General features: G+C 46.0%; 1 protein-coding gene and 1 pseudogene across 11 annotated transcripts in view; both read right to left on the bottom strand.

The window, feature by feature from the left end:
• Positions 1-20,229, bottom strand: part of CEP164 (centrosomal protein 164) — a 60,608-nt gene extending 40,379 nt beyond the window's left edge. For 8 of the 11 annotated variants that reach the window (XM_059181788.1, XM_059181817.1, XM_059181818.1 and 5 more), the window contains exons 1-4: positions 20,083-20,229; positions 14,703-14,805; positions 10,084-10,195; positions 2,169-2,373 (exon numbers count right to left, since the gene is read on the bottom strand). In XM_059181788.1, the coding sequence (XP_059037771.1) occupies positions 2,169-2,373; positions 10,084-10,195; positions 14,703-14,784 (399 nt within the window). In that variant the 5' untranslated portion in view covers positions 14,785-14,805; positions 20,083-20,229. Of the gene's footprint in view, positions 1-2,168; positions 2,374-10,083; positions 10,196-14,702; positions 14,806-19,834; positions 19,953-20,082 lie in introns of those variants that run through there. The other 3 variants (XM_059181863.1, XM_059181867.1, XM_059181798.1) reach the window with 2 other exon arrangements.
• A 4,665-nt stretch (positions 20,230-24,894) lies between these two features.
• Positions 24,895-27,852, bottom strand: LOC131829162 (small nuclear ribonucleoprotein-associated protein N-like; annotated as a pseudogene).
• Between the last annotated feature and the right edge of the window lie 65 nt (positions 27,853-27,917).

Genomic DNA, 27,917 nt, shown 5'->3' with positions numbered 1-27,917 from the left:
TCTGTTTTCTACTTGCTACCTCAGTCCTGGGCAAGCCCTTAGCAGAAACCCACCCGCCATTTAAAGGAAAACACAAACTAAGAGGGAAAAAAAAGAAAACATAAGAAAAAGCTAAAAACTCCTTTCAGCTCCATTGTTTTCTGGGCCCTAGTTTCCTCATCTATAGAGGAAGCTGGACTAGATCAAGGGCTTACCCCCCTGCTTCACAGAACCTGCTGGTAGATCACTCTAGTGTACATGTAATGGGGAGGGGGCGTCACCAAGACCTACACCCCAAGGTTCACTTTTTCTTGATATGCTGGACCTCCATGGAGGAATTGACTGGAAGACAGCGTTTCACTATTCACAAAGGTCTGAGTCACCAATCAGATTATCCCTAAGGTGTCATCAGGCTCTCAGTTCCGGGACTGGTGAATTTCATGAAATCCACCCGCCTTACCAAAGACCACCAGAAATTGTCTAAGAAGGGAGAGAAGGGAAACGTGGCCAGCGAGCTGAGCCCTGGGAATTCCATCTAGGTCTTCCAGCAGAGATGCAAACTGGTACTGCTCAAGAGAGGTCCACACCAGAGACTCTTTGGTCTCAAAGAGACCCTAAAAGACAGACCTCATCCTGCAAACATTCACACTAAGCTCCAGCTGGCCTATGCACGCACACCGCCAGAGAGCCCAAGCCACCTAAGCCCAGGTCACCAACCTGGCTCAGGCCTGCCCTCTGCACAAACCCAGGTCTGAGGCACTGTCCTGAGCCCTGAGATCCAGACTGGCAGCCCAGGGCTATCCAATCGTCCTCAGCTCCTGAAACCACAAAGGAATCCTTTTTAACAGGGAGCTCCAAGCACTTACTCACATACCCAGAACTCTGTCACCCAACCCTCTGCCCCAGAACGCTCGCCTCATTCCCTCTCTCACCTTTAGCCATGCCAGAGCCTGCCCAGACACTGAAGTAGTCCTGGGCTAATGAAAAGCCCATCATCCATCTTAGGCCTTTCAAACATGTAACATCAGAAAATTCAACTGATGTGGACGTTACCCAGCCTCTTTTCTCCATCTGGAGGGATGGGCTTGCTATCTTATTTCTTGGGATCATGAGTAGCAGTACATGGGGAAAAGGATGTTTAGAGGTTGGAAATGTTGAAAGAGACAAATTCACCAGCCACCATCCAGTGGCAGAACTGATGCCTTGGGGAAGGAAGGAAGTTAGTTAGTTAGCTGGAGGAAACCTTCACTGAGAAGCAAGCACTAAGCACTGTGGGAAACAGACTACAAACAGAAAGCTGGACAAATGAGAGGGTTGAAAAGCTAGTGTCAGTGTTCCCCCACCTCCACTCCGGCTGGCCTGGGTTCCTATGGGGCCTCCCTCTCCTCACTGTGCCCCACCTGCCCCACACCTGCCCCACACCTGGGTGAAGGACTTCCTGGACCACCAGAGCACTCTGGGCAAGCCTGGGCCTTACATCGGGATGGCTCCAAGTCTTAGCTTCTTTACCTATAAATTCAGGGCCATAACTCTGTCTCTAGAGTTCAGACACACTGGAGGAACAAATGAAACAAAATAAGGGCAAAGAGCGCTTTCAACTCCAAGTTAAAAAAAACAAAGCTACCCGAGACCAAGATGATCACGCTGCCATCAAATGTCAATTATGCATCGCTAACAGCCAACGCCGGCAACAAAGACCGGATAAAGCCCAGAGCTTTCCTCGCTGGATTTGGAAGGCACTGGCGTCCTGACAATTGAATTAGGGCTACATCTGACATCTAGGAATTTGCACCACCCTGGGAAGACCTGGCTCTGACGGGGCAGGGAGGACACTCCACTCGTCTGGGTTCTCCATCAACTGTCCCCCGTCCCTGACTCTGAACAGGGACAAACGACACCACTTCCCTGACCACCGCAGAGCTCGGCAGAGTGCTCTTGCTCCCTAATCCCGCCACACAGCATGTGCTTCCCAAGGGGGATAAAAGGAATTGTTCAGAGGCAGTAAGAACTTCCAAAAGCTAAAAGGAAAATTTTCCAAGAGACAGGCAGATCAGAGGTGATATACTATGAAGAAACTGCTGTATTATTGGTGCTGTTCTTAACTTCCCAGCTGGAAAGGCCTAGAGGCTCCCAACATTCCCTTAGGTCTCAGCCCTGGACTCTCTGGGAACTGGCAGCCACGGACTCACCAGCAGACTTTTGGGGTTCTCTTTGTCCTTCTTATCTTTCTTTTCCTTTTTCTTTTTCTTGTCTTTCTTCTTAATGGCTCCAGGAGCTGACAGCTTCCCCCGCTCTTGGATTACCAAGTTCCGATAGTGCTCGTCACACGGATGGTCCCACGTGGACTGCCCATTGGCAAAGTTGAAATAGTAAATATCACCTGTGATGTCCTGGCTGTGGACAAGAGAGATCAGAAATTAGTCTCTGCTCAGGCCCAAAGCTACTTAGGGGAAAAAAGAAAGAGAAGAAAAGTGGCCGGGAGATGGAGAAGAAGGAAGAATGGCGTGAGAGGAGCAGACGGAGAAAGAGGAGGACAAGAGGACACAGGGAGGATTAACACAGAACAGAAGGGTACCGTGTGGCTAAGACAGGACTTAACTTAGCTAGGAACAAAGGACTGGGATGCCTAAGGACTTCTCTAGAAGAAGATATATAATCATCGGGGTTCCTGGGAATTCATGCTGGATTGGAGTAGGTATAAACTTGGTTTTAGATGGTAAGTACAGACGCCATGGGATCCTGGAGATAAATTCAAGGGTCAACCTTGTTTACTATTTTTATAAATGGCATAAGGAAGAAAGAGCCATTCCGAAAGCTCTGGTTTTGCAGAAGACTCTGAACTCACAAGAGGTGACAATCCAAGTCAGTGGGGATCAACGATAGAAGAAGATAACGTAGGGACACCTGGGTGGCACAGTCGGTTGAACGTCCGACTCTTGAGATGGGCTCAAGACTCGATCACAGGGTCATGGAGCCTGCTTGAGATTCTCTCTCTCCCTCTGCCCGCCCCCCAGGTTCTCTCTTTTTCTCTCTCTCTCCCTCTAAAAAAAAATAAAAAGAAGAAAAACAACATAAAAGGTGCATTTCAAGAATCTGTGTTTTGACATAGACAAGCCCAAAACGAGCCATTCATTACGTTCACTGTTGTCAACAATCCATTGGGACAGCTATTAGAAAAACAAGGAACAAACCACACATTCACAACAGCAATATAAAAAGACACAATACCCAGGACTAAATTCAAAGTGTGCAAAATCTTTATAAAGCTTTACCAAAAAATCAGGAAAAAGGAAAAAAAGAAAAAGCACTTGGAGAGACAGTCCCTGCTACTGAATAGAAAGACTCGAGTCTGGGGGCGCCTGGCTGGCTCAGTTGGCAGGGCACATGATTCTTGATCTTGGGGTTATGAGTTCAAGCCCCACACTGGGTGTAGTGACTACATTTAAAAAAAAAAAAAAAAAAAAAAAAAGACTCACGCCTATAAACATGCTGATAATCCTCAAATTAATGTATAAATTCAATACAATCCCAGTAGAATCCCAAACAGGCTCCTTATAAAACTTGACAAGCTCAATCGCGATTCTTTTTATTTTTATTTATTTTTTTTAAAGATTTTATTTATTTATTTGACAGAGAGAGATCACAAGTAGGCAGAGAGGCAGACAGAGAGAGGAGGAAGCAGGCTCCCCACTGAGCAGAGAGCCCGATGCGGGACTCAATCCCAGGACCCTGAGATCATGACCTGAGCTGAAGGCAGCGGCTTAACCCACTTAGCCACCCAGGCACCCCTATTTTTATTTTTTATTTTTTATTTTTTATGAACATATAATATATTTTTATCCCCAGGGGTACAGGTCTATGAATCGCCAGGTTTACACACTTCACAGCACTCCCTCAATCGTGATTCTAATAAAAGAGAAAACATGCAGAAATAAGCAGGGAAAATATCAGGAATGAAAGATAAAAAGCTAACAAACGACAGAGAAGCACACGAGAAGGTGCACGACACCCGTGACCATTAGGGAACGTGAGCTGCCACTTCAGGCCCAGCAGCACAGCTGCTGCTAAACAAGCAGGGACGAACAGGTATGGGCGAGGATGTGGGGACACCGGACCCTTGCACACTGTTGGTGGGGATGGAAAGGGGTGCAGCCACCATGAGAAACAGTGTGGTGGTTCCCTAAAAATTAAAACCAGAACTCCCATATGACCCAGTAATTCCGCCCAAAAACACTGAAAGTGGGGATTCAAGCAGACTTTTGTACACCATGTTCACAGCAGCATTATTCACAATAGCAGAAGGGTGCAAGCAGCCCAAATGCCCACCAACAGACAAACAAATGAACAAAATGTAGCACAGACATACCCTAGAATTTTATTCCACCTTGAAGAGGAAGGAGATACCGACACAGGCTACCACACAGATGAAGCCCGCAGATGTGATGCTAAGTAAAATAAGCCAGACACAAAAGGACCAATACTGTGGGTCCACTGATGCAGTCTAAAACAGGTTAATAAGCAGAGACGGAAAGTAGATCAGAGGTTGCCCAGAGCTGGCAGGTGGGGAGAGTGGGCACAGACTTTCAGTTTAGAAGCTGAAAAAGCTCTGGAACTGGGTGGTGGTAATGCTTACACAACATTGTGAATGTGCTTCGTGCCACTCAACTGTCTACCTAAAAATGGTTAAAACAGGACATTTTATGTTATGTATGTTTTACCAGAAAAAAAAATTACAAAAAATGTATAATCTCAGTGTGATAAAAGAAAGAGTAAAGACATTAAAAAACAGGAGAATGGAAGAAAATAATAGAAACAGTAGTAGAAGATTCATACACAGAAAAATCAGTTTCACCTTCTCCAAAATAAAAAGATAAGCCACCCAGCAGACAAAACTGGCAAAGGATATAAAGAAGCAAACGGCCAGTTCCACTCAATGAACAATTTGAGAAATGCAAATTCAAAAGATCAGGTATAATTTCCTGAGTATAATTTGAGTGACAATTTTTTTTTACTGATCATTTCTGGGGGCTTGACAATGTTATAATTGATAATATTTTTAAATGAACCACATGTGCTATTATTGGAGGGATTGTTAAACTGTAATGGAAAGTAATTTGGCATTAACTAATGATATTTAAATTCGGCATATCTTTAAACACGTTGATTCAAAATCTAGAAATCTAAAATCAAATCACATCTAAAATCAAATTCTAGAAATTTCTTCTCAAGACACACATACCATCTCAGGCAATGTGCTTGAAACCAAACTGAAGGAAACATTTGACCTCTCCTCACCTGGGGCCAAATTCTCAGAGGCCAGAAAAAGAAAGAACACATGAAGCCTGATTAGTATGAGAAGTAACAGGTCAATAGTCTGGTGTCTGACCTAGACAGAGACCTTTCAAACCTGGGTTTTAATGCCAACTGATAGTCACAAAAGATGACCTTAGGCTTTCAGGAATCTGGAAACCAAGAATGAGACCCTTGCATATGACTGGGCCCTTAAGGCTTCTTGCTCCCTGAGTAGAAAAACATAGTGGAGCAAGGACCCAATGCAGGCCTAGGCAGGCAAAATCAAATTTCATTAAAAATTAAAACCCCAAGACACATGTAGACAGAGTCCAAATTGTGGTAAGGAAATCCCAAATCAGAAAATTAATGTAAAAATTTAGTCCTAAACCCACTGAAAAATCCTCGGCATAAGCTACTGTAAAGCCACTCAACAACCTAGGAATAAAAGACAGAAAATACTCTATAGAAGATGGAGTCCAGGGGTGTCTGGGTGGCTCAGTGGGTTAAAGCCTCTGCCTTCGGCTCGGGTCATGAGCTCAGGGTCCTGGGATCGAGCCCTGCGTCGGGCTCTCTGCTCGGTGGAGAGCCTGCTTTCCTCTCTCTCTCTGCCTGCCTCTCTGCCTACTTGTGATCTCTGTCTGTTAAATAAATAAACTCTTAAAAAAAAAAAAAAAAAAAGAAGATGGAGTCCAAAAGTCCCAATACTTAATTAACAAACCCCATGGGGGAGATAGTTCATGGTGAAGGGGAATCAAAGCCAGCGAAGACAAGCATTAGCACACAAGGACACTTGGCATGGTAGAATCATCAAAAGAAAACTAAAATTAACTACAACTAAAATTACTGTAGAGTTTAAAAGAGTAGAAGCCATAATGAAAGAACAGAACTCAAAAAAAAAAAAAAAAAAAAGACATATTGAAAAAACATAACGGAACTTGTAAGAATTGGTAAAATCATTAAATTAGGGGAGGAAAGGGGGATGAAGAGACAGGACTCCTCAAAGAAAGAAAGCACCCAAATCCTGAACTTGGGAAATAGAAATAAATACACACCTGATACAATGCAGTGAAAATATAGAACACCAAAGATAAAAATAAAATTATAAAAATAATCAGAAGGGGGAAAGATTTACTACCCACTAAGGAACAACAAATGAGACCAAGAAAATATGTCTTATTAAGGAAAACCATAAGTCAGAAGATAATGGTACATAATATTGGCCAAGACTGTTCAAATTCAAGAGACAATTCTGTACTCAATTAAACTGTTATTCAGAGTGAGACCAGACAAAAGTGCCTAGGGACACAGGAAGACAAACACATCTAGATGCTTGATAGAAAGAATATTTATAGAACCCTATATTGAAAAATGAGAGACTACATTCTTATTGAAAACACCTAGAACATTTACACAAATAGAACCACTTACTGAACCAGAAAAGAGGTCTTGACTTGTAACAAAAAAATGAATAAATAAAATTGGAAATCAATAATAAAAAAAATACCCAAACTCTATCTACCTCATCCCCTTCAAAATGTTATTTTAGAATATAGATACTTAACAACATTTTAGAAAATCAAATCCAATAAGATATGATCACGACCAGGTGGACTTTATCCCAGGAATGTAAGATCAGTTTAATATTTGAAAATCAATCAATATCATTGACCATATTAAGTTTAAAACAGAAAAAAAAAAAAAAAAAACCACGATCCTATCAATAGATACAGAAAAAATATTTGGTAAAAACCTATATGCTTTTTGACTTAGACTCCAAGCAAGCCAGGAATATAGGGAATTTCTTCACCTTGACAAAGGGCATTTACAAAAACTACAGCTAACACCATACTCAATCCCTTAAGATCAGGAACAAAGCAAAAATATCCATTGTCACCACTTCTATTATTGGCAGCTCTAGTCAGTACAGTATGGAAAGAAATAAAAATAAAAGGCATCCAGATTGGAAAGGAAGAAGTAAAAATGTCTTTTGCACAAAGACGATGATCACATATATAGGAAATCCTATGTAATCTACAAAACTATTAGAAATGACATATGTGGGGCACCTGGGTGGCTCAGTCAATTGAGTATCAGACTCTTGATTTCAGCTCAGGTCATGATCTTGGGGTCATGAGACTGAGCTCCCCACCCCATCCTCTGCTTTGGGCTTCATGCTCAGAGGGCAGTCTGCTCTCTCCCTCTCCCTCCCTCCTACTCCCCCAGCTCACTGTGTGCCCAAGAGCACACACACTTCTCTCTCAAATAAATAAATAAATCTATTTTAAAAAAGAACTGACACATGAGTTTACAAGGTTGCCAGCTACAAGATCAATATACAAAAATGAATTTTATTTCTATATAAAAATAATAGGAAATTGAAATTTTAATATATACCATTCACAGAAACATCAAAAATACACACTACTCAGGAATAAATTTAACAAAATATGGGCAAGACACGTACACTAAAAACCATGAAACATTTCTTAAAGAACCACCTAAATAAACAGAGAAGGGCCCTGCTCAGGGGTTGAAAGCCTCCATGTAATTTTAGAGGTCAGTTCTCCCTAAATTGATTTAGGGAGAACTAAATGCCAATCAAAATCTTAATAGGATTTTCTTTTTCTTGTAGAAAATGACAAGCGGATTCTAAAATTCATACGGAAATGCAGAGGACCTACAATAATTACAACTTGGAAAACAGTGAACAAAGCGGGAGGATTTACCCTAAATGACCTCAAGACTTATAATAAAGCTACAGTAATCAAGATAGTGCATACAGTATCGGTGTTAAGGTAGACAAACAGATCAATGGAAGAGAGCAGAGAAGCCAGAAGTAGACCCACACATAGGGTTAATTTGCAAAAAAAAAAATCGAAACACCCTTCAGTACAAGAGTGGTTAAATAAATCAGGATTTTTAAAAATTAGGGCACATCTCTACTTGCAAAAGTGTGTAGCTGATAAAAGGCTAAGGTGGGCCACACATTGACAAAAGAACAGCAACAATGTATATTGCACACACTTAGTGTAACAAACAAAACCATGTGCGTCCTGTGGGGTGTGTTCTCAAGGCCAGGAAGGAAGTCACCAATTAACAGTAGTTACTCTTGGAACTGACAGGGTAGAAGATGGCACGTGCAGATAAATTTTAATGACACAGTGTTTTAAAAATTGCAGGAGAGTTCATGCTCCCTTCCAAGCTGAGGGAACACCGGCGGGAACACTGGCCACCACGAGCAGGAGAGTGAGGCAGCGGGCACACGGGCACCCGGCTGACCTACAACCAACGACGGTGTCTTCCCTTCCACCCTCCGCTTTCCTTTTTACAAACACGGCTGCCATTTATTTATTAGGTATGTGTGCATTAAGGTATTACTATACTGATTATACTTCTCGTGTGGTTTTTCATTCAAAAATGGATCCAAAAGCAAAACAGCACGTGTACCAACAAGCATAAAAACAAAAACGGAGAAGACAGAGATTAATGGATGAGGCAAATGTCCGGGCCCCCAGGGCAGATAAGTCAGGTAAGCACCCAACTCTTGGTCACGATCAAGGTCATGATCTCCTGGGATCAAGCTCCAGCATCAGACTCTGCCCTGGGCATGGAATCTGCTTGAAGATTCTCTCCCTCTACCCCTCCCCTCATGTGTACTCTCTAAAATAAACGAACAAATCTGTGGAAAAAAATAGGTAAGGCAAATGTGGGTATCAGGGTGGATACTGGCAACAAAACAGAAACCACTTCCTACGAACTTATCCTACAAACCCAACCATGTGTCCTCGGCACCTGGAATACTGTGTACAGCACGGACAGACTTCTTATGAGAAAGATGAAACTGGAGGAGATCCAAAAAGACGCAGCTAAAAAGATCAAGAGAACGCGGAACCTGCCACCTAAGGAGAAGCTAAAAGGATTACGTATGATTCTTCAGCAGGGATGGGTAAGGCCACAGATGCAGTCATTTTGAAGCTTGGCCAACACACTGAATGGGATGGGTAAGAGCAGAATAATTACACCGTGCCCACAAAACCATGCCAGACCGGCAGAACAGAGGCCCCCAGAAGACACCTGGGGCACTAGCTGGGGAAAAGCATAGGGAAGTGGCACACTCCAGAAGGAAGTAAACTTAGCACACACTTGCAGAGGCAAGGTGGTGCGCACTGCACCCGTGACAGGAAGAACAGAGCAGGAGGCCAGAAGAGAGAACAGGTGTCACTGTCCCCCAAGAGTGGGGCAGGATGCAGTTCTCAGGCGACGACAGCCTGGAAACAGCTGCCAAGACCCTGTTAGCCTCCTCACTATCAACCTGGTTCCCTGACGCAAGCTGAGTGGGTCCACTTGCCACCATTCAGAGAGCTCAGAGCCAAACTAAAAATAGGAACGAATCCACAACTCAAAGTCAGAGACAGGTTGCCAAGGGAGACAGAATCCCCTCCAGGCTGTGGGACCCCACCACAGCCCTCCTTAGCACCAGATCCACCGTGGATATGCTGACCGGGTCTCAGTATTGTCACTCTCCATGGCAGTCTGCAAAGAATAGCAATGATACCTCCCCAGCGTGTGGGAAACAGACGCTGCCCTTGCAAGACCTGACCCAAAGCAGCCGCTCCTGGGACCCTGGACCAAGCAGGTTGGCGTAAGCTCAGACCCAAGGCGTCAGGTGGCGCAGCAGGGGGACAGCCCACTGCCATTCCCAGCTCTGTGCAGGACAGGCTTCAAAAGGTGGCAAATGCAAGCTCACCTCCAGGGCCAGCTCCCTCTGCCTGGGAGAGGCCAAGCCAGCGGGCCACATGCGTGCTGACTTACCAGGGCTTCCACTCCACAGGCAGGGGGGCCACAATGCCCTCCCTCGCCAACCACATCAGTTCCGGCTCTTTGACGGGGTCAATACCAATCTCTCTGGCGAACTCGAGAATTTCTGCAAGAAGAGGCAAGAGAATGAGAAAGGAAAAAAGTTGGGGATGTGGAAAGGAGAAAAAAAATCAAAGGTGTGCAACAGTATACCTTGTGCAATAGTAAGAAATAATAACAAATATACCTATTGGCTCCCGGTTCCTGTTACTATTTGACTTTGGACCCAAGTTCCTGACCGGAGCTCCAAAAGCCCCGGGAACTTCCAAAGAATCTTTTCTACCAATGAGGTGATTCTGGGCAGACTCCTGGATGGGGGACGATCACTAGAGAGACCAAGCCATGTTTAGAAGCTTGGGCCTTGGGGCACCTGGCTGGCTCAGCTGGTAAACCATGCAACTCTTGATCTCAGGGTGGTGAGTTTGAGCCCCATGCTAGTGTAGAGATTACTTAAATAAAAAATCTGGAAAAAAAGGGGGGGCTACCTGGGAGGCTCATTCGGTTAAGCATCTGCCTTGGACTCAGGTCATGATCCACAGGGTCCTGGGCTCGAGCCCCATGTCAGCCCTGATAAGCAGGGAGCCGACTTCTCCCTACGCGCCTCTCCCAGGCTCCCATGCACACATGCCCTCTCTCTCTAAAACAAATAAATAACATCTTAAAAAAAAAAAAAAAAAGAAAAAGAAACTTGGAACTTTTAGCCTCACCCCCATTTCCCGGAGAGGGGCTCAAAAAGAAGTTAATGATCAATCATGACTTGGTGAAGAAGCTTCCATAAAGATCCCTAAACTACAGGGCTCAGAGAGCTGCGGTGGTTGGTAAGCACTATCATGTGCTGGGGGAACCTGCGTCCCAGGTCTACAGAGACAGAAGCTCCTGCACTGGGACCCTCTTGGACCTCAAGCTATGGATCACCGTATCTGGCTATTCATCTGTATCCTTTATGAGAGCCTTTATTATATAATAAACTGGAAAGTATATGTTTTAAGTGTTTCCCTGAGTTCTGTGGCCTGTTCTAGCAAACTATCAAACCCAAAGAGGGGGACATGGGACTCTGGTGTCTCGCTTGTTGGTCAGAAGTACCAGGCACAGCCTGGGACTTGCTACAGCAAGTCTGAAGTAAGGGCAGTCTTGTGGGACTGAGTCCTCAGCCTGTGGAATCAGATGCTCTCTCTGGGGACACAGTGTCAGGGCTGAACTGAATTGTAGGACATACAGCTGGTGTTAGGAAATCCCCAGACATCTAGTGCTAGCATTTTGACTGTGAGAGTAAAGGAAAAGCAGAGTTTCTTCCTAGACAACTTTTTTTCTACTTCACCTTTACTCTCTAAATTTTCCTAAGTGAGCAAGTGTTATGTCTCTAACTATAAACAATAAACTTACATAATTTCATCTTTTTTTTAAAGATTTTATTTACTTATTTAACAGAGAGAGATCACAAGTAGGCAGAGAGGCAGGCAGAGAGAGAGCAGGAAGCAGGCTCCCTGCTGAGCAGAGAACCCAATGTGGGGCTCGATCCCAGGACCCTGGGATCATGACCTGAGCCAAAGGCAGAGGTTTTAACCCACTGAGCCATCCAGGCGCCCCTAATTTCATGTTCTTAAATGATAAATGGTACACCTGAACCAAGGCATGCTACTGCCATACTCCAGGAATGTCATCTGAAGCCAAGGATGACAAAAGCAAAACGGTAAGACCAAGACCATCAGTGTGGCAGGGACCTGGGGAAGAAGCGCACCAGCCACAGCCAGAGCCATCCTGAATGAGGGCAGCCTTACCGAGACACAAGCTCTCCCAAGATTTCCAAAAGCTTGCTGCAAAAGTGCTTGTCACTCAATCAACGAGCATGAACTCAACTAGAGAAGACTAAGCCCCCGGAGAACCTTACCGACCCACGAACAGAGTCTAAACCACGGGGCAGGTGTCTGAATGGAGATCTGCACCGTGTGCCCGGGAGCAGAGACAGAGCAGTGACTTCTGCTCAGGGTCCTGGGACGTCTGAGCTGAGAAAGGGGGACGATACTTGAGCAGCCTTGTTCTCCACTCAACCCTCTCACCCATGACGGCAGTTGTTTCTTTAGACTATATATTATATATTATAGACTCTGAGACTTGCGTTATACTCTTGTGGGAAGCATTTAGAAAGCTCTTTCACCACAGACCTGGGGGAACTAGGGAGATATATATATATACATATACATACTAAGAGCTAGCTCACACCAACAGGGAAAAAGACAGATGATAACCACTGGAATGTCACCAGAGCTCCCAGGAATAATGAAATAAACACAACGATGCTTCAGCTGCTAAGAGCCCAGGCCAGAAAAGCATCACCAGTTTGGGTCATCTCAGGGGGAATGGGAAGGATGACACACCTGGGGACCAGGGAAGAAAAAGCACTTTTTCAAAGGACCAGCTGCAATTTGGCTAGCCAGGGACCAACTTATTCACAGAGCTCACAAATAGTTTTTGAGTGCTTCCTGTGTGCTGTGAATAAGAGAATCAGTCCCTGTCCTTATGGAGAAGAAACCACTAGTAAAGAAGTGAACAGACAACTGCACAAAGAATTGCAGCTTCTGATAAAGGAAATGAAGGAAGTAAATGAGGTACGAGAGAGAACGTCAAGGTGGAGGGGAGCACTCCTTTGCAAAGGGTCAAGAAACCTCTCAGAATGGAACACAAATGAAACCTAGAGGAGACAAGGAGCTGGCTGTGCAGAGCACTGAGGAAAGAGCACTCAGGTGCAAAAGGCCTGTAGCAAGTGGTGGTTTGGCCCCTCTGGGGACTGTCAGAAAGGTCATGTGACTGGCAGAGAAGGAAAGAGAGAACGGCACTGGGTGACCCCAGCCAGGTGGCAGGCTGGGTCATGCAGAGTCCCGGACACCCCACTAAGGGTGCTCTGCTAAATAGAATAGATTATGACTAAAAGCAGAGCCCTGCTATGATTTGCTTTACACTGTAAGAACACTCTGGTGCAAGCGGGAGCACAAACAGGAAGGTGGTGGCTTTCGTGAGGACACCTGGCTGCGGGTCCCAGCTGCACCGCTCAGCAGACCTGTGCCTTGAGGGAAGTTGGTTTACCTTCCTGTGCCCCATTTCCTCATCTGTAAAATGGGAATGGTAACAGTATCTAACTCATGGAGCTGTTGCAAGTGTTGAAAAGAAGTACATGTGGGGCACCTGGCTGACTCCACTGGAAGAGCATGCAACTCCTGATCTCAGGGCTGTGAGTTCAAGCCCCACGCAGGGTACAGAGATCACTTAAATTTAAGTTAAAAAAAAAAAAATTTTTTTTTAAAAAGAGTAAAGGAGATACATGTAAAGTTCTTAGCACAGAAACCAGTACAGAGGAGTACTCAGTAAATTCTGTTATTTCTGCTGTTTAAAAACAACGGGCGCCTGGGTGGCTCAGTCGTTAAGCATCTGCCTTCCACTCAGGTCATGATCCCAGAGTCCTGGCATCGAGCCCTGCACGGGGCTCCCTGCTCGGTGGGAAGCCTGCTTCTCCCTCTCCCACTCCCCATGCTTGTGTTCCCTCTCTCACTGTGTCCATCTCTGTCAAATAAATACATAAAATCTTTTTTTTTTTTTTTTTTAAAGGCTTTAGGGGGCATCTGGGTGGCTCAGTGGGTTAAGGCCTCTGCCTTCGGCTCAGGTCATGATCCCAGTGTCCTGGGATTGAGCCCCACATCAGGCTCTCTGCTTGGCAGGGAGCCTGCTTCCTCCTCTCTCTGCCTGCTTCTGCCTGCTTTGATTTCTGTCTGTCAAATAAATAAAATCTTTTAAAAAAAAAAAAGGCTTTAGTTTTCATATTAAGAAATTGGGTTACCTCCTAGCTTTAGGACACACTGTATCCCCTACCATTTTTTATTTTTAAGATGGACTCCTTTTTTTTTTTTTAAATATTCATTCATTCATTCATTCATTCATTTGAAAATTTTATTTTTAAGTAACCTCTACACCCAACATAGGGCTCAAATTCACAACCCTGAGATTGGGTCACATGCTCTACAGACTGTGTCAGCCAGGCGCCCCTATTATTTTCATTTTAAAATTAATCATTGGTCAGGGGCACCTGGATGGCTCAGTCAGTCAAGCGTCTGCCTCAGGCTCAGGTCATGATCCCAGGGTCCTGGGATTGAGCCCCACATCGGGCTCCTTGTTCAGTGGGGAGTCTGCTTCTCCCTCTCTCCCTTGCTCATTCTCTCTCTAATAAATAAACAAAAATAAATTAAATTAATCACTGATCCAACCCAGTCAGCAAACCTTTTGTGTGAAGAGCTAGACTAAGTATTTTAGGCTTTGTTTATGACAGGGCTCCTGCCACACCCCTCAGCACTGCCCTGTGCCATGAAAAGCAGCCACAGACAATACATAAGCAAAAGCATGGCTATTTTCTAATAAAACTTTATTTACAAGAAGACAACAGGCCAGGTCAGGTCCATGGACTATAGTTTTCCCTGATCTAACCGAATACACGGAGTGGCCCTACACACACAGCATGCTTCGTATTGGAAGGACAGAGCTCAATCCGAGATCATCCCTGCCCTCGAACTGCACCCTCAGCCTCTTACCTTGCTCACTGGGGATGTAGGTCTCATCATAATCTTCTTCTAGAACCAGCTGGTCTCCTATGCGGATGGGTCTTCCCGCCATGATTGGTCTGGGCTCAAACACCTGCGGTCCCAAACACCCGCGCCCAAAGAGAAAATCAGTGACCCGGCTTATAAGGGGAAAAACTGGAGCTGGGTCAGACCAGACCATGCACACCAGCTTAGCCGGGAATCTTCCAACTCCAGGGACAGTGAAGGGTGGGACAAACATCTCAAAACCCAGGCCTTCTAGGCTTTGCACCTGAGAAGGTTCCCTGAGACACACCTCCCAAAGGCTTGCTGAACACATGGTGAGTCACAAAGGATCTGGAAACCCAGCCTTCTCGAGAGTTTGACTTCATAGGCCGCCCGCCCCCAACACAGGAGAAATAATTCACAGTATAGGCCCCCCAGCTAGAAAACCCTAGTGAAACACCAGAGGAACTAGCAGCACCCCTCACCCCCATATACCAACGTATCCCAGGGCAGTCCCAGTCTCAGCACACAACCCTATTTGCCTTCAACCATGTCCTCAGGGAGCTGACGATCTAGTGGCAGTAGCAAACCCAACTTTAATGCTAGAAGGCGGAAGGGGAGTAAAACCATACAGCTCTGGAAATACTAGGAGAGAAGGAACATTCCCGCTGAAGGGAGGATCGCAGGCTTTGTCAAGGGGCTGGGGACGAAGGGCAGTCAAGAGTGGCGTGAGTGGAGAGAGGTGTTCTAGGCCAGGGGACATCGGGTGCAGACAAGCTGTTCTGGAATGCTGGACCCCAACAGGCATGGCAGGGGCTGGGGCGGAAAGCGGTCACGGAGGAGAGCCGTGTAGACCATGCGGAAGAGCCTCACCTCTCCCCTGTGGCAAAGGGAGCTGCTGAGGGCTTTGGTGAAAGAAAGTGGCACAGAGTGGCCTTTTTCTAGGTTGAGAACGTTGGCAGGAGTGGCACGCAGGACCGGAGGAATGAGACTGGTGGAAAACCACTGAGGAGGCCTTAAACGAGGGCAGAAGCAGAGAGAAGGCAGAAGGGGCAGAGGCTGTGATGGCAGGCTTCATAGGACCAGGAAGGAGGACAGTTTGGGGGAAAGGGGTCTGACTTGAAACCACGGTTTGCAGCTCCAAGGATGGACCAGTGTCAAACTGTTCAACTGACGAGCTGTCCCCGTTCTAGAATTGCTCCTCCCTTCCAATCCCTCCTCCTGTAACTACTGAGAACCCCGGGTCACAACTCTCCCCTCAGGCAGCTCCCACACCGAAGCTCCCCAGGATGCAGAGACAAGTCACCCTGGACAGGGGCTGCCGCGTACGGCGCTGCTGGGAGAGCTGTCACCATCTTGGTATGACTGACACGAGCCTAGAGCAGCCTCTTCAGAAGCTGTCACTGCTCCACCCAGAGCAGCAAGCACAACACAGCCGTCTTCTAGCAGGGGAAGTGAGCAGAAAGACCCTGTCATCCAAAAAAAGGCTCATGGCCTTTTCTGGTAGCTCAGAATCTGTCCCAGGTCCCCCAGAGAGGGACCCATGACGAACAGCACAGGACAGAGGAGGAACTGTTGCTGTGGTCCCCTCCATATCCTGAGAGTTGACAACCAGCCAAGGAACGTATCTTGCCTCAGGACTCACGAGTGATGGCTCCCTCTTTCAGCACACCGGAGCCAAGAAAGTCAGGCTCTGCCCCCTCTCACTTCCACCGTGACATCTCCAAGCAGTAACTTCATGCCTCAGGACGACAGGCTAATGGAAGAAGCGTTCTCCTCTGTGGTGCATCAACCCAAGTGGGAATCTGCTTCCTACCCGAAGATCCCATAACACCCTGCCGAAGTAATGTTCCCTCCACACACAGCAAAGGTAAGTAGGGTCACTGACTCTGGAAAAGCAGAGCAGAAAGGTACCAGGAACCAGATGTAGCTAAAGGAGCCACGGGAATCTTTGAGTTAGGAAGAAGAGGGAAAGGATCCCCGGGGACATCAGGCTAGCCATCATTCGATCCAACAGGATCCCCGGGGACATCAGGCTAGCCATCATTCGATCCAACAGGGCAGTGATTTTTTTTTTTTTAAGATTTTATTTATTTATTTGACAGAAAGAGAGATCACAAGTAAGCAGAGAGGCAGGCAGAGAGAGAAAGAGGGAAGCAGGCTCCCCGCTGAGCAGAAAGCCCGACGCAGGGATCCTGGGGGATCTCAGGACCCCCAGATCATGACCCAAGCCGAAGGCAGCGGCTTAACCCACTGAGCCACCCAGGAGCCCCAGGGCAGTGATCTCTCACAAGGCATTTTATCAACCACCTCAGAGCAACAGAGAAATCTCATGTGTGAGAGATGTCACATATTCCTAGACACATCCCATCTCGGGAAAGCAGACGGCAGGTAAAATCTTGTTGCCGCAGAATACCTGATTAGCTATATGGAAAAGGTCAGGAAGAACCCAGAAAATCTAAATTCACGGATCACTCCAAAATCAAACAAATTTTTCCATCAGAAAAAAAATCAAGATGTGGGTGGGCTATATTCTCCCTCCTTTCTTTGCTTTGCCCGGCTTAAGAAAGGATGTGGGTAAGGGCAAGACCAAAAGAACAAGAACTGTAGGAATGAGGAAGGTGGTGGAAAGAGAAATCCTAAGCCTTTAATGACTACTAGACATCATTTATTCATTCGAGAAATATTTATTGAACATCTACTAAGTTTACTTCTTGCTGGCACTAGAGACGTGATAAGGAGTAAAAACACCCGCAAGCTAACAGAGCATACTTACACACACATATGCATAATCAGAGTTCCCTGGGTATGGATTTCTTCCACTCTGCTGGAACAATTACAGAGAAAGTGCAGCCGAGAAAAGCAGGCTTACTGAAGAAGGCATTGGGGAGAAGGCGGGAGATGTGAAAAGTGATTATGTAGTGGTAACTGAGGGCAGGTCTGGGAACGTTCTTGGCTCTGAACCCCAGCTCTGCCATTTACCAGCAGAGCAAACTGCCTCAATTTTCTCATCTGTAAAATGGAGATAACAAGGTCTATCCCAAAGGGCGGTGAGAATAGAATTATTCAATACATGGGCGGGGGCGGGGAGAGAGGGGTAACGCCTGGGTGGCTCAATCAGTTAGGCCTCTGACTCTTGATTTCTACTCAGGTCATGAGATTGAGCCCCACGTCTGGCTCCACACTCAGCACGAAGTCTGCTTGAGATTCTCTGTCTCCCTCTGCCCTTCCTCCTGCTCATGCTCACTCTTGCATGAATGCCCTCTCTAAAAAATATAAATCTTTTTAAAAAATTAAATAAAAATAAATTATTCAATACACATAAAATACTTAAAACATAGTAAGATCTCAATAAATGAGTTGTTGTTATTACTATTACATATCTGAAAGGCCTATTCTACCTTGTTCCAGAGGACAGATAGAGTACCAGGGAATGTAAGTGAAGGCCCTTCTGACATTCAATGACCACTTACTGAACACGACCATGGGCTGGCACTGTGCTAACTGTTAGGGCTACAAGCCTGATTACATGAGGTCCTGAACTCCAGCTGAGCCTAGCTGAGAAGCCAAACACATAAAGACGTGGTTGTAGAATGTGCGAGGCATGTTAAATAGCAGGAGGTACAACGAGAAACCAAGGTAAGGACAACTAACCTTATTCTGGAAGATCAGGGAAAGCATCAGAGTAGAGGACCAATGAAAGGACTCTTCAAGAATCAGCAGGAGCTCACCAGGATATGGGAAGAGAAGGCAGAAGAAACAGCATGCACAAAGGCACAGAGGCAGAAAGAACACAGTGGGCGCAGAGAATTCATTTTGACAACAAAAGTTTATATTCACTGAATAATTCCTATGTTCCAAGAACGGTACTAATACTATATATACATCATCTCACCCCGTTCTCTCCAAGGGGTAGAAAATATTTTTCCCATTTTTCAAATAAGGAAAGTGAGGCTCGGCAAGGTTAAAGAAAAAAAGAGCAACTTCCCAAGGCTTCACAGATAGCAAAGGGCACAGCCTAACAGACATGCCACCCCCATGTCTCTCTGACCCCAAAGCCTGAGCTCTTCACCACTCCGCCAGCACGCAAGGGACAATGAAAGGGTGGAGTGGCAGGAGAGAGATCTACAGTGGAAGGCCCAGAGCACACTATAAAGGGCTTGGAAGGATTTAGATTGAATCCTGTATGTGAGGAGGAGCCAGTACAGGATTTCACAAAGGAGACAGGCATGATGAGATCTGCAGTTTAGCATGATATTCTGACAGCTGTCTAAGAACTAATTTCAGGAGGGCAAGAACAGAAGCAGAGCGACCACTTAGGAAGCTTTCCTGAAAGCACAGGAAAGAAATTATGAACTAAGCCAGTGGCTGTAAGAATTGAAAGGAAGGACCAGATGCCTACAGTATTAGGCTGCAGAATCACAGGACCTGAAGTCTGCAGCAAGTGAAGGATGGGGAGGAGGGAAATCAGGGCACTTAGACTAGCGTGGGATTATCTGTTCACTTCTATGCCTTGCCCAATAGCCCCACCTAGCCTACTCCCTAGAATATAGGAAATGCCCAGCAAATGTTTGCTGTGTATATCCTAAGACTGAATTCCAGGTGCAGACCTGGCTGAGTGAACGGTGCAGTCCTTCACCGACACAGGAACTACAGGAGGAGGCGCAGCCCTGGGGGGCCAGGATGGCGGGGGAGGGACGCAGCTGGAGATGATCGGCAAGCAGGTCTGAGCTCAGGAAACAGGTGTGGCTGGGGCTCACGGTAGTTAAACAGACGGTCACTGAACTGCGGGAGAAATCACCCAGACCCAGACGCGGCCTGTGGTGAGCAGAAAGGACAGGCCTGCAAAGACGGCTGAGTTAGGAGGCCCGGGAGCGAGGAGTCGTGGAAGCCAAATGAGGGCTGCGATTCCAGGTGGAGGAGATAAATTTTTTTAATCAGTGCAAGGAACGGAAGGGGAAAACAAATCTCCAAAACTTCCCGACTTCCCCAGCTGGCCCAAAGACGGCAGAAGCTCCGGCTAGCCCTGGATTCGGGCGCGGGGAAAACCTCCCCACGAAAGTATTCGAGGGCGGTTCGGAGGCCGGGCCTCACTCTCCATGCACGGGACAAGTAAACGGGCGCCCCAGCAAACTCACACGCTGTCACTCGCGCTCCGGCTCGCCGCTCGCTCCCCGCCGGGACCCCAGCCCAGCCCAGCGCCCCTTCCAACACTCGGAGAGATTCTGGATGGATGCACCCTAGTGCGGCCGCTCCTTCCCAAACCCTCTCCCCAGTTCCCGCCCACACTCGTGCTCCTCCCGCTGGCGGGCACACGGGTGTGCCCCAACTCTCCCGCTTCCCTCCTTCCCCCGCCACCCGACCCCTTCCTCGAGGAGGTCCTCACCTGCCCCCCGCCCCGGGAAGCACTGGACCAACGCTCCCGGCTCTGCGCAGCTTCCCCAGCACCACCCCGGCTCCCCGCTTCCAGGGACGCCGGGGTGTTGCCCTGCAGCGGCCAACAACCACTTCCGGAAAGGGTACCGACTTAGCAACTGAGAGTCCCGCCTCTCCACGGAGCCAATAGGTCGCTGAACGAGAGCGGTGGCACTGCATTGGTTAGAGGTCCCGTCGGGTCACGGAGGACTTGGGCACGTTTTCCCATTGCACGATGGGAGATGTAGTCCAAGATCGTTAATGAGGGAGCCGCAAGGGGTCCTAGGAGAGCTCCGAATTCGATTAGGAGGGGAATTTCTTCCCGGGGCAGGAAAGGGTCATTCATAGTATTTATGGTAACGTGAATTAACTAAAGAAATCTATTCGTCCTCATTTTTTAAGTAGTGTGATTAATATCAGGTGAAGAAGACACTGATCATCAGTAACCCGTTGAGTCTTTAATAAACAAAAGAAATATGAATGTAAGGTAAGGGGAGACCACCTCCCCCACCCCCGCAGAAGATGCTTCCCTGGGCTCAGATGAAATCAGTGAGCACCTGATCAGGACTTGAGAGCTGTGTTTTCCCGGTGTTTACCTTTGACCCAGAGCCCAGGGCTGTTGAATGTCTGCAACAATGGGGATGATAACATCACTCATAACTATTTCAAAGAGTCTGTTTCAGAAGAAAAAGGTGACAAGCGTGCCTGGCTGGTTCAGTGGCGGGGTGGGGGGGGGGGGGGGTGGCTGTGGCTCTTGATCCTGGAGTCCTGAGTTGGGGCCACACGCTGGGTGTGGGGATGACTTAAATAAATTTTTAAGAAGAAAGTGACACAATGTGTAGTCCCCTCCACACTCAGTCTGGCAGAAGGATTGCTATTAATATAATCCCAAAGAGCTTAATCTGGCTCAGGTGGAGGGCAGATCTTTTTTGTCCTCAACCTCCTTCTAACAAAGAAGTTAAGAGGGTCATTACACCAATGGGAAACTGCAGGGCAGAAAAGTGAACTTCCCAGTTGGAGAGAATGAAGCACCTAGAGCAGATCCTGACAGGTTCTGTTGTGGATCTGACTCCTACCAACTCCTACCGGTTCCTGAAACCACCTGGCTCTGAGCCCAGAATTCGGAACTCAGGTTGTTGTCCCTGTAGATCCCAAGCCAGACATCCCAGATGTATTTCTCCTGTTTAACTTCAGCCTTTTGTGCGACAGCTCTGCCCGTACTTCCTTTATTCTGCTTTCAGATGACAAATCATTGCCCCCCACACACAGAAAGTCTCCCTGAGCAGCAAGAGGGACAGATTGGGATGGGTCTCTGAGGGCTCACCCGCTCATCCACCACAGACCCTACACAAAACAGGATCCACAAAAACCATTGGTAGATTTGGTCCCTACGTCCCAGAAATTATAATCAATTCGGTTGACTTTAACTGCCGTCAAAATTCTTAACTTTTATTCCATAGTATTGGTCCCTTTCCATCTCATGGGGAGAGCTAATAAAGTCAGGGTCACCAGGGGATTAATGGGATTACCCCACACAGATAAACAATTTGCATTTTATCAGCTTCCCCTGTAGGTTTGTTCTTCGAAATGCAAACCAATTTATAAAATGCCCTTAGGCAAACATAATTAAGAAAAGCAAATCTTTGGGGGGGAATAACAAAAATGACACACCAATTGATAAGCCAGTAATACATGCAATGAGTGAGGAAGAGAGATTGAGAATTTCATCCTTTGTAGGTTAGCTTCTGCACTCAAAGATGTGGGAAGAAGAAAACGAAATCGGTCCCAAAATTTATGCCATACCCACGAAGTCAGAATTTTCACCGTTACAACTTTTTCTTCTCTTTTCATACTATTTACTGGTAATATACAGACAATCACCCACATAAGAAAGAAAAACACCTGTTAACCCTACAATTTTTTAGGTATATAAAATGATGAAATGTTCCCTCTCTTCTTTCAATCCACCATATTTAAAATTGCAAACTGCCCTTCTACCTCATTTCTCTGCTTTATCTTCCCCCATAGTGTATATCACCATCTGAAATACTGTATATTTTATTTTATTTTTCTTACTATTTGTCTCCCTATGGAAGATGTAAAGTGCATGAAGACAGGAATTTTGTCCATTTTATTTATTGCTGTATCCATGGTGCCTAAATGGAACTTAGCATGTAGTAGGTTCTCAATACACACTTGCTGAATGAATAAATAAGCTAACTGAATGAAGGAATTTCACACTTCAGAAGAAATCACTGTTGACATTTTGGTTTCTGTCTTCCAGACTTTTTAATGTTTATGCAAATGTATATTTATATGCATGCATATATATGCACATGTGCATCCTTTTTAAGTTTTGCAGAAATGAGATCTTTACATATTGTTCTACAATGTGCTTTTTTCACTTGACATCTTTCAAGGAGAGTTCATAAGGAGTTACTCCATTCTTTATAATGGTGAAGTAGGATTCCATCAAGTGACTGTCTCCTTCCCCTACTGGTAATCATTCATTTTGTTTCCAAAGTTTCGGCATTACATACATGCTGAATTCATTGTATTAATTAGATAGGATCTTAGAAGTGACATTGCTCAGAGAGTTTACTTTTTTTTTCTAAGATTTTATTTATTTATTTGAGAGACAGAGATCACAAGTAGGCAGAGAGGCAGGCAGAGAGAGAGGAGGAAGCAGGCTCCCTGCTGAGCAGAGAGCCTGATGTGGGGCTTGATCCCAGGACCCTAAGATCATGACCTGAGCCGAAGGCAGAGGCTTTAAGCCACTGAGCCACCCAGGTGCCCCAAAGAGTTTACATTTTTAATAGACATTGCCAAATTTTTCTCTAAAAACGGAATAATTTTAGTCCAACCAAGCCTTTCACCAACACCAAAAATGTCCAATGTGAAAGGCAATAAATAAATAAGTAAATGGTGATGGTATCTAAATATTATTGTGACTGCATTCTTTCACTGTTAATGAAGCTGAACTTTTCCCCCACGTGTTTATTAGCCATTTGAACTTCTTCTATTAATTATCAATTCACATTCTTATTCATCTTTTTACCAGGTTGGTTGGGGATTTTATCGACTTGTAGATGGTCTTTGTATAGACATTAACCCTTTGGCTGTTTATTATGTGACAAATATCTCCTAGTCTGTGACTTATCTTTAACTTTGTAAATGTCATTTTTCATTTGGTAAATGTCATAGTGATAGTAAAGCCAATAGCTAAATTTTACTGAGCATTTACAAAATGCCAGACACCATTCTAAGTGCTTTATATGGGTTACCTCATTTAAATCTTCTATTACAAGGTAGGTACTCCTGTTATCCCCATTTTAAAAATTGAGACCTACAAAGGATAAGGAACGAGGCTGGAGTCTCCTGTGTTCTAAGTGACAGACACTTGGAATACTAGAAGTGATTCTACAGAAGTTTTAAAAATTCAAGTAGTCAAACCTGTCCTTTAAAAACAACAACAACAACAAAACAAAACTCTTGAGTTTTGTTAGAGAGCTCTTCTTCAACATAAGATTATTAAATGTTTCTCTATTTTTTCTGTAGTTTTATTTTTCACGTTCCCCCTCATGATCTTCGTGATCAACCCTTCGATCTACCTGAAGGTGATTTTTACATGAGATAGAGAGTTCGTTTTCTTTCCTTCCAAATGGATAGCCAATTGTCCCAAAAACAGTTACTGAAAGATATATCGGGGCGCAGGGTGGCTCAGTGGGTTAAGCCACTGCCTTCAGCTCAGGTCATGATCTCAGAGTCCTGGGATCGAGCCCCACATCAGGGTCTCTGCTCAGCAGGGAGCCTGCTTCCTCTCTCTCTCTCTCTGCCTGCCTCTCTGCCTACTTGTGATCTCCGTCTGTCAAATAAATAAATAAAATCTTTAAAAAAAAAAAAGATGTATCGATTTCCTTTTGATATGGATGTCATCTTTTTTTGGTATGATCTAAGTACTTTTCATTTTTTATTTTGTTTTTCTGTTTTCTTTTATTTTTTTATATAATACCCAGTGCCCTTTACCACATGCCCTCCTTAATGTCCATCACCCAGTTACCCCCAGCCCCCCACCCCTCTCCCACCCAGCAACCCTGTTTGTTTCCTATATTAAGAGTCTCTTAGGGGTACCTGGGTGGCTCAGTGAATTAAACACCTGCCTTTGCCTCAGGTCACGATCCCAGTCTCCTGGGATGGAGCCCAGCGTCAGGCTTCCTGCTCGTGGGGAGCCTGTTTCTCTTTCTCCCTCTACCTGCCACCCCCCTGCTTGTGCTTTCTCTAAAAAAAAAAAAAAAAAAAAAAGTCTTAAGGGGTGCCTGGGTGGCTCAGTGGGTTAAAGCCTCTGCCTTCGGCTCAGGTCATGATCCCAGAGTCCTGGGATCGAGCCTCTCATCGGGCTCTCTGCTTGGCCAGGAGCCTGCTTCCCCCTCTCTCTCTGCCTACTTGTGATCCCTGCCTCTTTGCCTACTTGTGATCTGTCAAATAAATAAATAAAATCTTTTTTTATTTTATTTTATTTTTTTTTATTTTATTTTTTTTTAAAGATTTTATTTATTTATTTGACAGAGAGAAATCACAAGTAGATGGAGAGGCAGGCAGAGAGAGAGGAAGGGAAGCAGGCTCCCTGCTGAGCAGAGAGCCTGATGCGGGACTCAATCCCAGGACCCTGAGATCATGACCTGAGCCGAAGGCAGTGGCTTAACCCACTGAGCCACCCAGGCGCCCTAAAATCTTTTTTTTTAAAAATCTTAAAAAATAAAGAAGAGTCTCTGATTTTGTCTTGTTTTATTTTTCCTCTCTTCCCCAATGATCCTCTGTTTTATTTCTTAAATACCACATAAGTGAGATCATATGATAATGGTCTTTCCCTTTGACTTATTTTGCTTAGCATAATACCCTCTAGTTCCATCCACATCGTTGCAAATAGCAAGATTTCATTTTTTTTGTTCGCTGAGTAGTAGCAATGTCATCTTTATCATATACAGAATTTCCACGCATACATTGATCTATTGATTTTTTTAACTGATTTTCATTTTTAAACGTGTTTCAAATCACCTTGTTGGTTAGGATTTTCTACTAATATCTGCAAGTGAGCATTCCTTTGCTTTCTGATATATGTTTTAATTGCTCTGTGCATTTATTAGCTAATAATACAAACACCCTACACAGATTCGCAAGAGATACTGCAGGGGAAAACATGACTTAGAAGGACTGACAGTATCATAGGGTCTTGGTAGATGCACTCCTGGGGGGAGTGGACCCCTAATTCCTGGTGGAGAGGGTCTCATTCCTGGGAACCCAAGTGGTGGGCCTGTGGGTGGTCATATGCGAAGTGGAGGGGCCACATGCCTGGGGGAGTGTTCTTCGGCCCTCAGAAGTGGGTGGGGTCCCCCATCTAGATGGACATTGAGATGGGACTACAGCACTGCTGGTAGGAGCAACAACGGCACAGCTGCTCTAGAACCTCTTCCCTGAGGCCCCCCCAACCCCTCAGACAGGGCCTGCTAATCCAACAGAAGCCTGGGGAATTGCAACACTAGCCAGCACGCCTCTGCCAGCTGCCCTGCCAACCCCAGGGCCTCCTGCAGCTCCAACAAGTGGTACCCAAGCAATACCAGCATCTTTGGGGGGCAGTCCTCCCACAGTCATGGAAACCAAGTTCTCCCCCTGTAGCCCCCACCTTGACCCCAAACCCACCTTTCTTCATGGTCTGGCTGCTTCAGATTCTTGGGCTGATCTTCCTGAATTCATCACAATCACAGAGGATCAAGCTCACAGGCTTGGCAAAAGCCTTAAAGGTATCGATGAATGTGCCATTGGCTCAGTCGGTAGACTTGTGTCTCCGGATCTCAGGGTTGTAAGTTTGAGCCCCATGTTTGCTGTAGAGAGTACTTAAAACATAAAATCTTGCCAATGAAGACTTGGCCATCTTGCAGGATACCTCTTATTCTATAGTCAATGTGCTGCAGCATCTCACTGTTCTTTCCCACAGTCACGGTTGCTGCTCCACCAAATCCAAGGTCTGCAGCAAGGTTTCAGGATCCTTAGGACCTGCAGGAAGGCTCCAGATGAAGGTGTCACACAGGTTCTCTTACAAACAGTGCAAATGTGAGGCAGAAGCTTCAGACGGTAGATGGAGCCTGGTTTCTCACTGGGAAATCAGCTACCTGGATATTCGGATCCTGCTTTCACCACCTTTTGGTGCCTCAGCTAAGGATGCCTTGCTCAGTTCCTCCTGGAAATCCGCCCCAGGTACCTGCTGGTGCTGACATCCCCTTGGGTACAGCTGACACTCTTGGTGGCTCAGCAGGGCTGTCCTTCTACGTTGGATGCCCACCTCTGGCACATGCTGTTCTGTGGTCCATCTGGGGTGCAGGCGGTCTCCGGTGGCTCCAACACTCTCCTCGGCTGCGGCTCAGAGCAGACGGTCAGGCACATCTGGCAACCACCACTCCACTGTTTGCTCTTTAGTATTTATAGCACAAGTACGTGCTCTCATCCTACTCAGCTAGCTAGGCTGATCTACACTCCGTGGGAGGGGTGCCTCGCTGGCTCCTGCAGCCAAGTATGGTACTCTTGATCTCAGGGTCATCAGTTCAAGCCCTGTGCTGGGTGCGGAGTCTACTAATAAATAAATAAATAAAATTAAAAATGTATGAGCTACGTGGGAGAAGAGTGGTGATAATGACCTTCCCTTGGTTAAGCCAAATTCTAATGGGAGTAAGTTCAGTCTGTCCACTATTGTGTTTTCTGTGATTTCCTGTTAGGTTGTTTAAGAAGTTCCCTCTTAGTTTTTATCAGAACTGCTGAATTCTGACAACAGCTTTCAACATTGGTTAAATAATATGTTGATATAATCATACGGCTTTTCTCCTTTAAGCTGTTAGAGCTCTCAAGCTTTTTGTTTTAAGATCTTACCATTTAAAGTACAAATACTAGGGGCATCTTCGTGGCTCAGGGGGTTAAAGCCTCTTCCTACAGTTCCTGGGCTCAAGCCCTGCAAGGGCTCTCTGCTCAGCGGGGAGCCTACTTCCCTTCCTCTCTCTCTGCCTGCTTGTGATCTCTGTCCGTCAAATAAATAAATAAAATCTTTTTTAAAAATAAAAATAAAGTACAGATACTTCTCCGAGTGGTAAGACTGAAGCTGACAGCAGCCACTTACCCTGAGTCTGAAGGGCAGCCCAGAAATGAGGGGGCTCTTGGGGACTCACAGCATTCAAGGTGGAGGTGAGGGCAGGTAGAGTATCAAAGGCACACAGAGATTCAGGTGACAAAAGACCCACAGACTGCAGATTCCTGTGGAGACAAACTGTCCCTGCAATTTCCCCTTTGCACCTGGCTTATGCACTTGGCTGCCTCAAACAGAATACCCTTCTACCCCTCTTACTCTTGCTCCCCCAATCTCTGCTGGTGGAAATCCCACCCATTCTTTACAGCTCAAAGTAAATGCTCCTCCTCCCACCCAGTCCATCCAGATCCCCAGATGTCTCCCCAAATCCTTACTCATCCATGCCACATTGTCTGGTATGGGGCACATGGGTTTTCTCTCTCCAAGTAGCCCCAGTGCCTGGAAGAATGCCAGGCATCCAGTGGGTGCTCAATACTTGCAGAATCAAGGAACTGACCGAATGGGAGGTCGGCCGCCACTCTCTCCTACGGTCCCCCCCGCCCGGCCAGGGTCCTGCAGGATGGACTCCGCCTCGGCAGAGGGCATCCCAGACCCCTCGCCAACCCCGGAAGCTGGGCTGCCGGCCATGGGAAGACTACACTTCCCAGCGATCCCAGGGAAGAGCGAAAACCCTTTGG

The sequence above is a fragment of the Mustela lutreola genome, chromosome 1 (genome assembly GCF_030435805.1).
Source record: "Mustela lutreola isolate mMusLut2 chromosome 1, mMusLut2.pri, whole genome shotgun sequence".
NCBI classification, from domain to species: Eukaryota; Metazoa; Chordata; class Mammalia; order Carnivora; family Mustelidae; genus Mustela; species Mustela lutreola.
The sequence above is the reverse complement of the archived record's forward strand: the minus strand, read 5'-3'. Positions and strand labels throughout refer to the sequence as shown.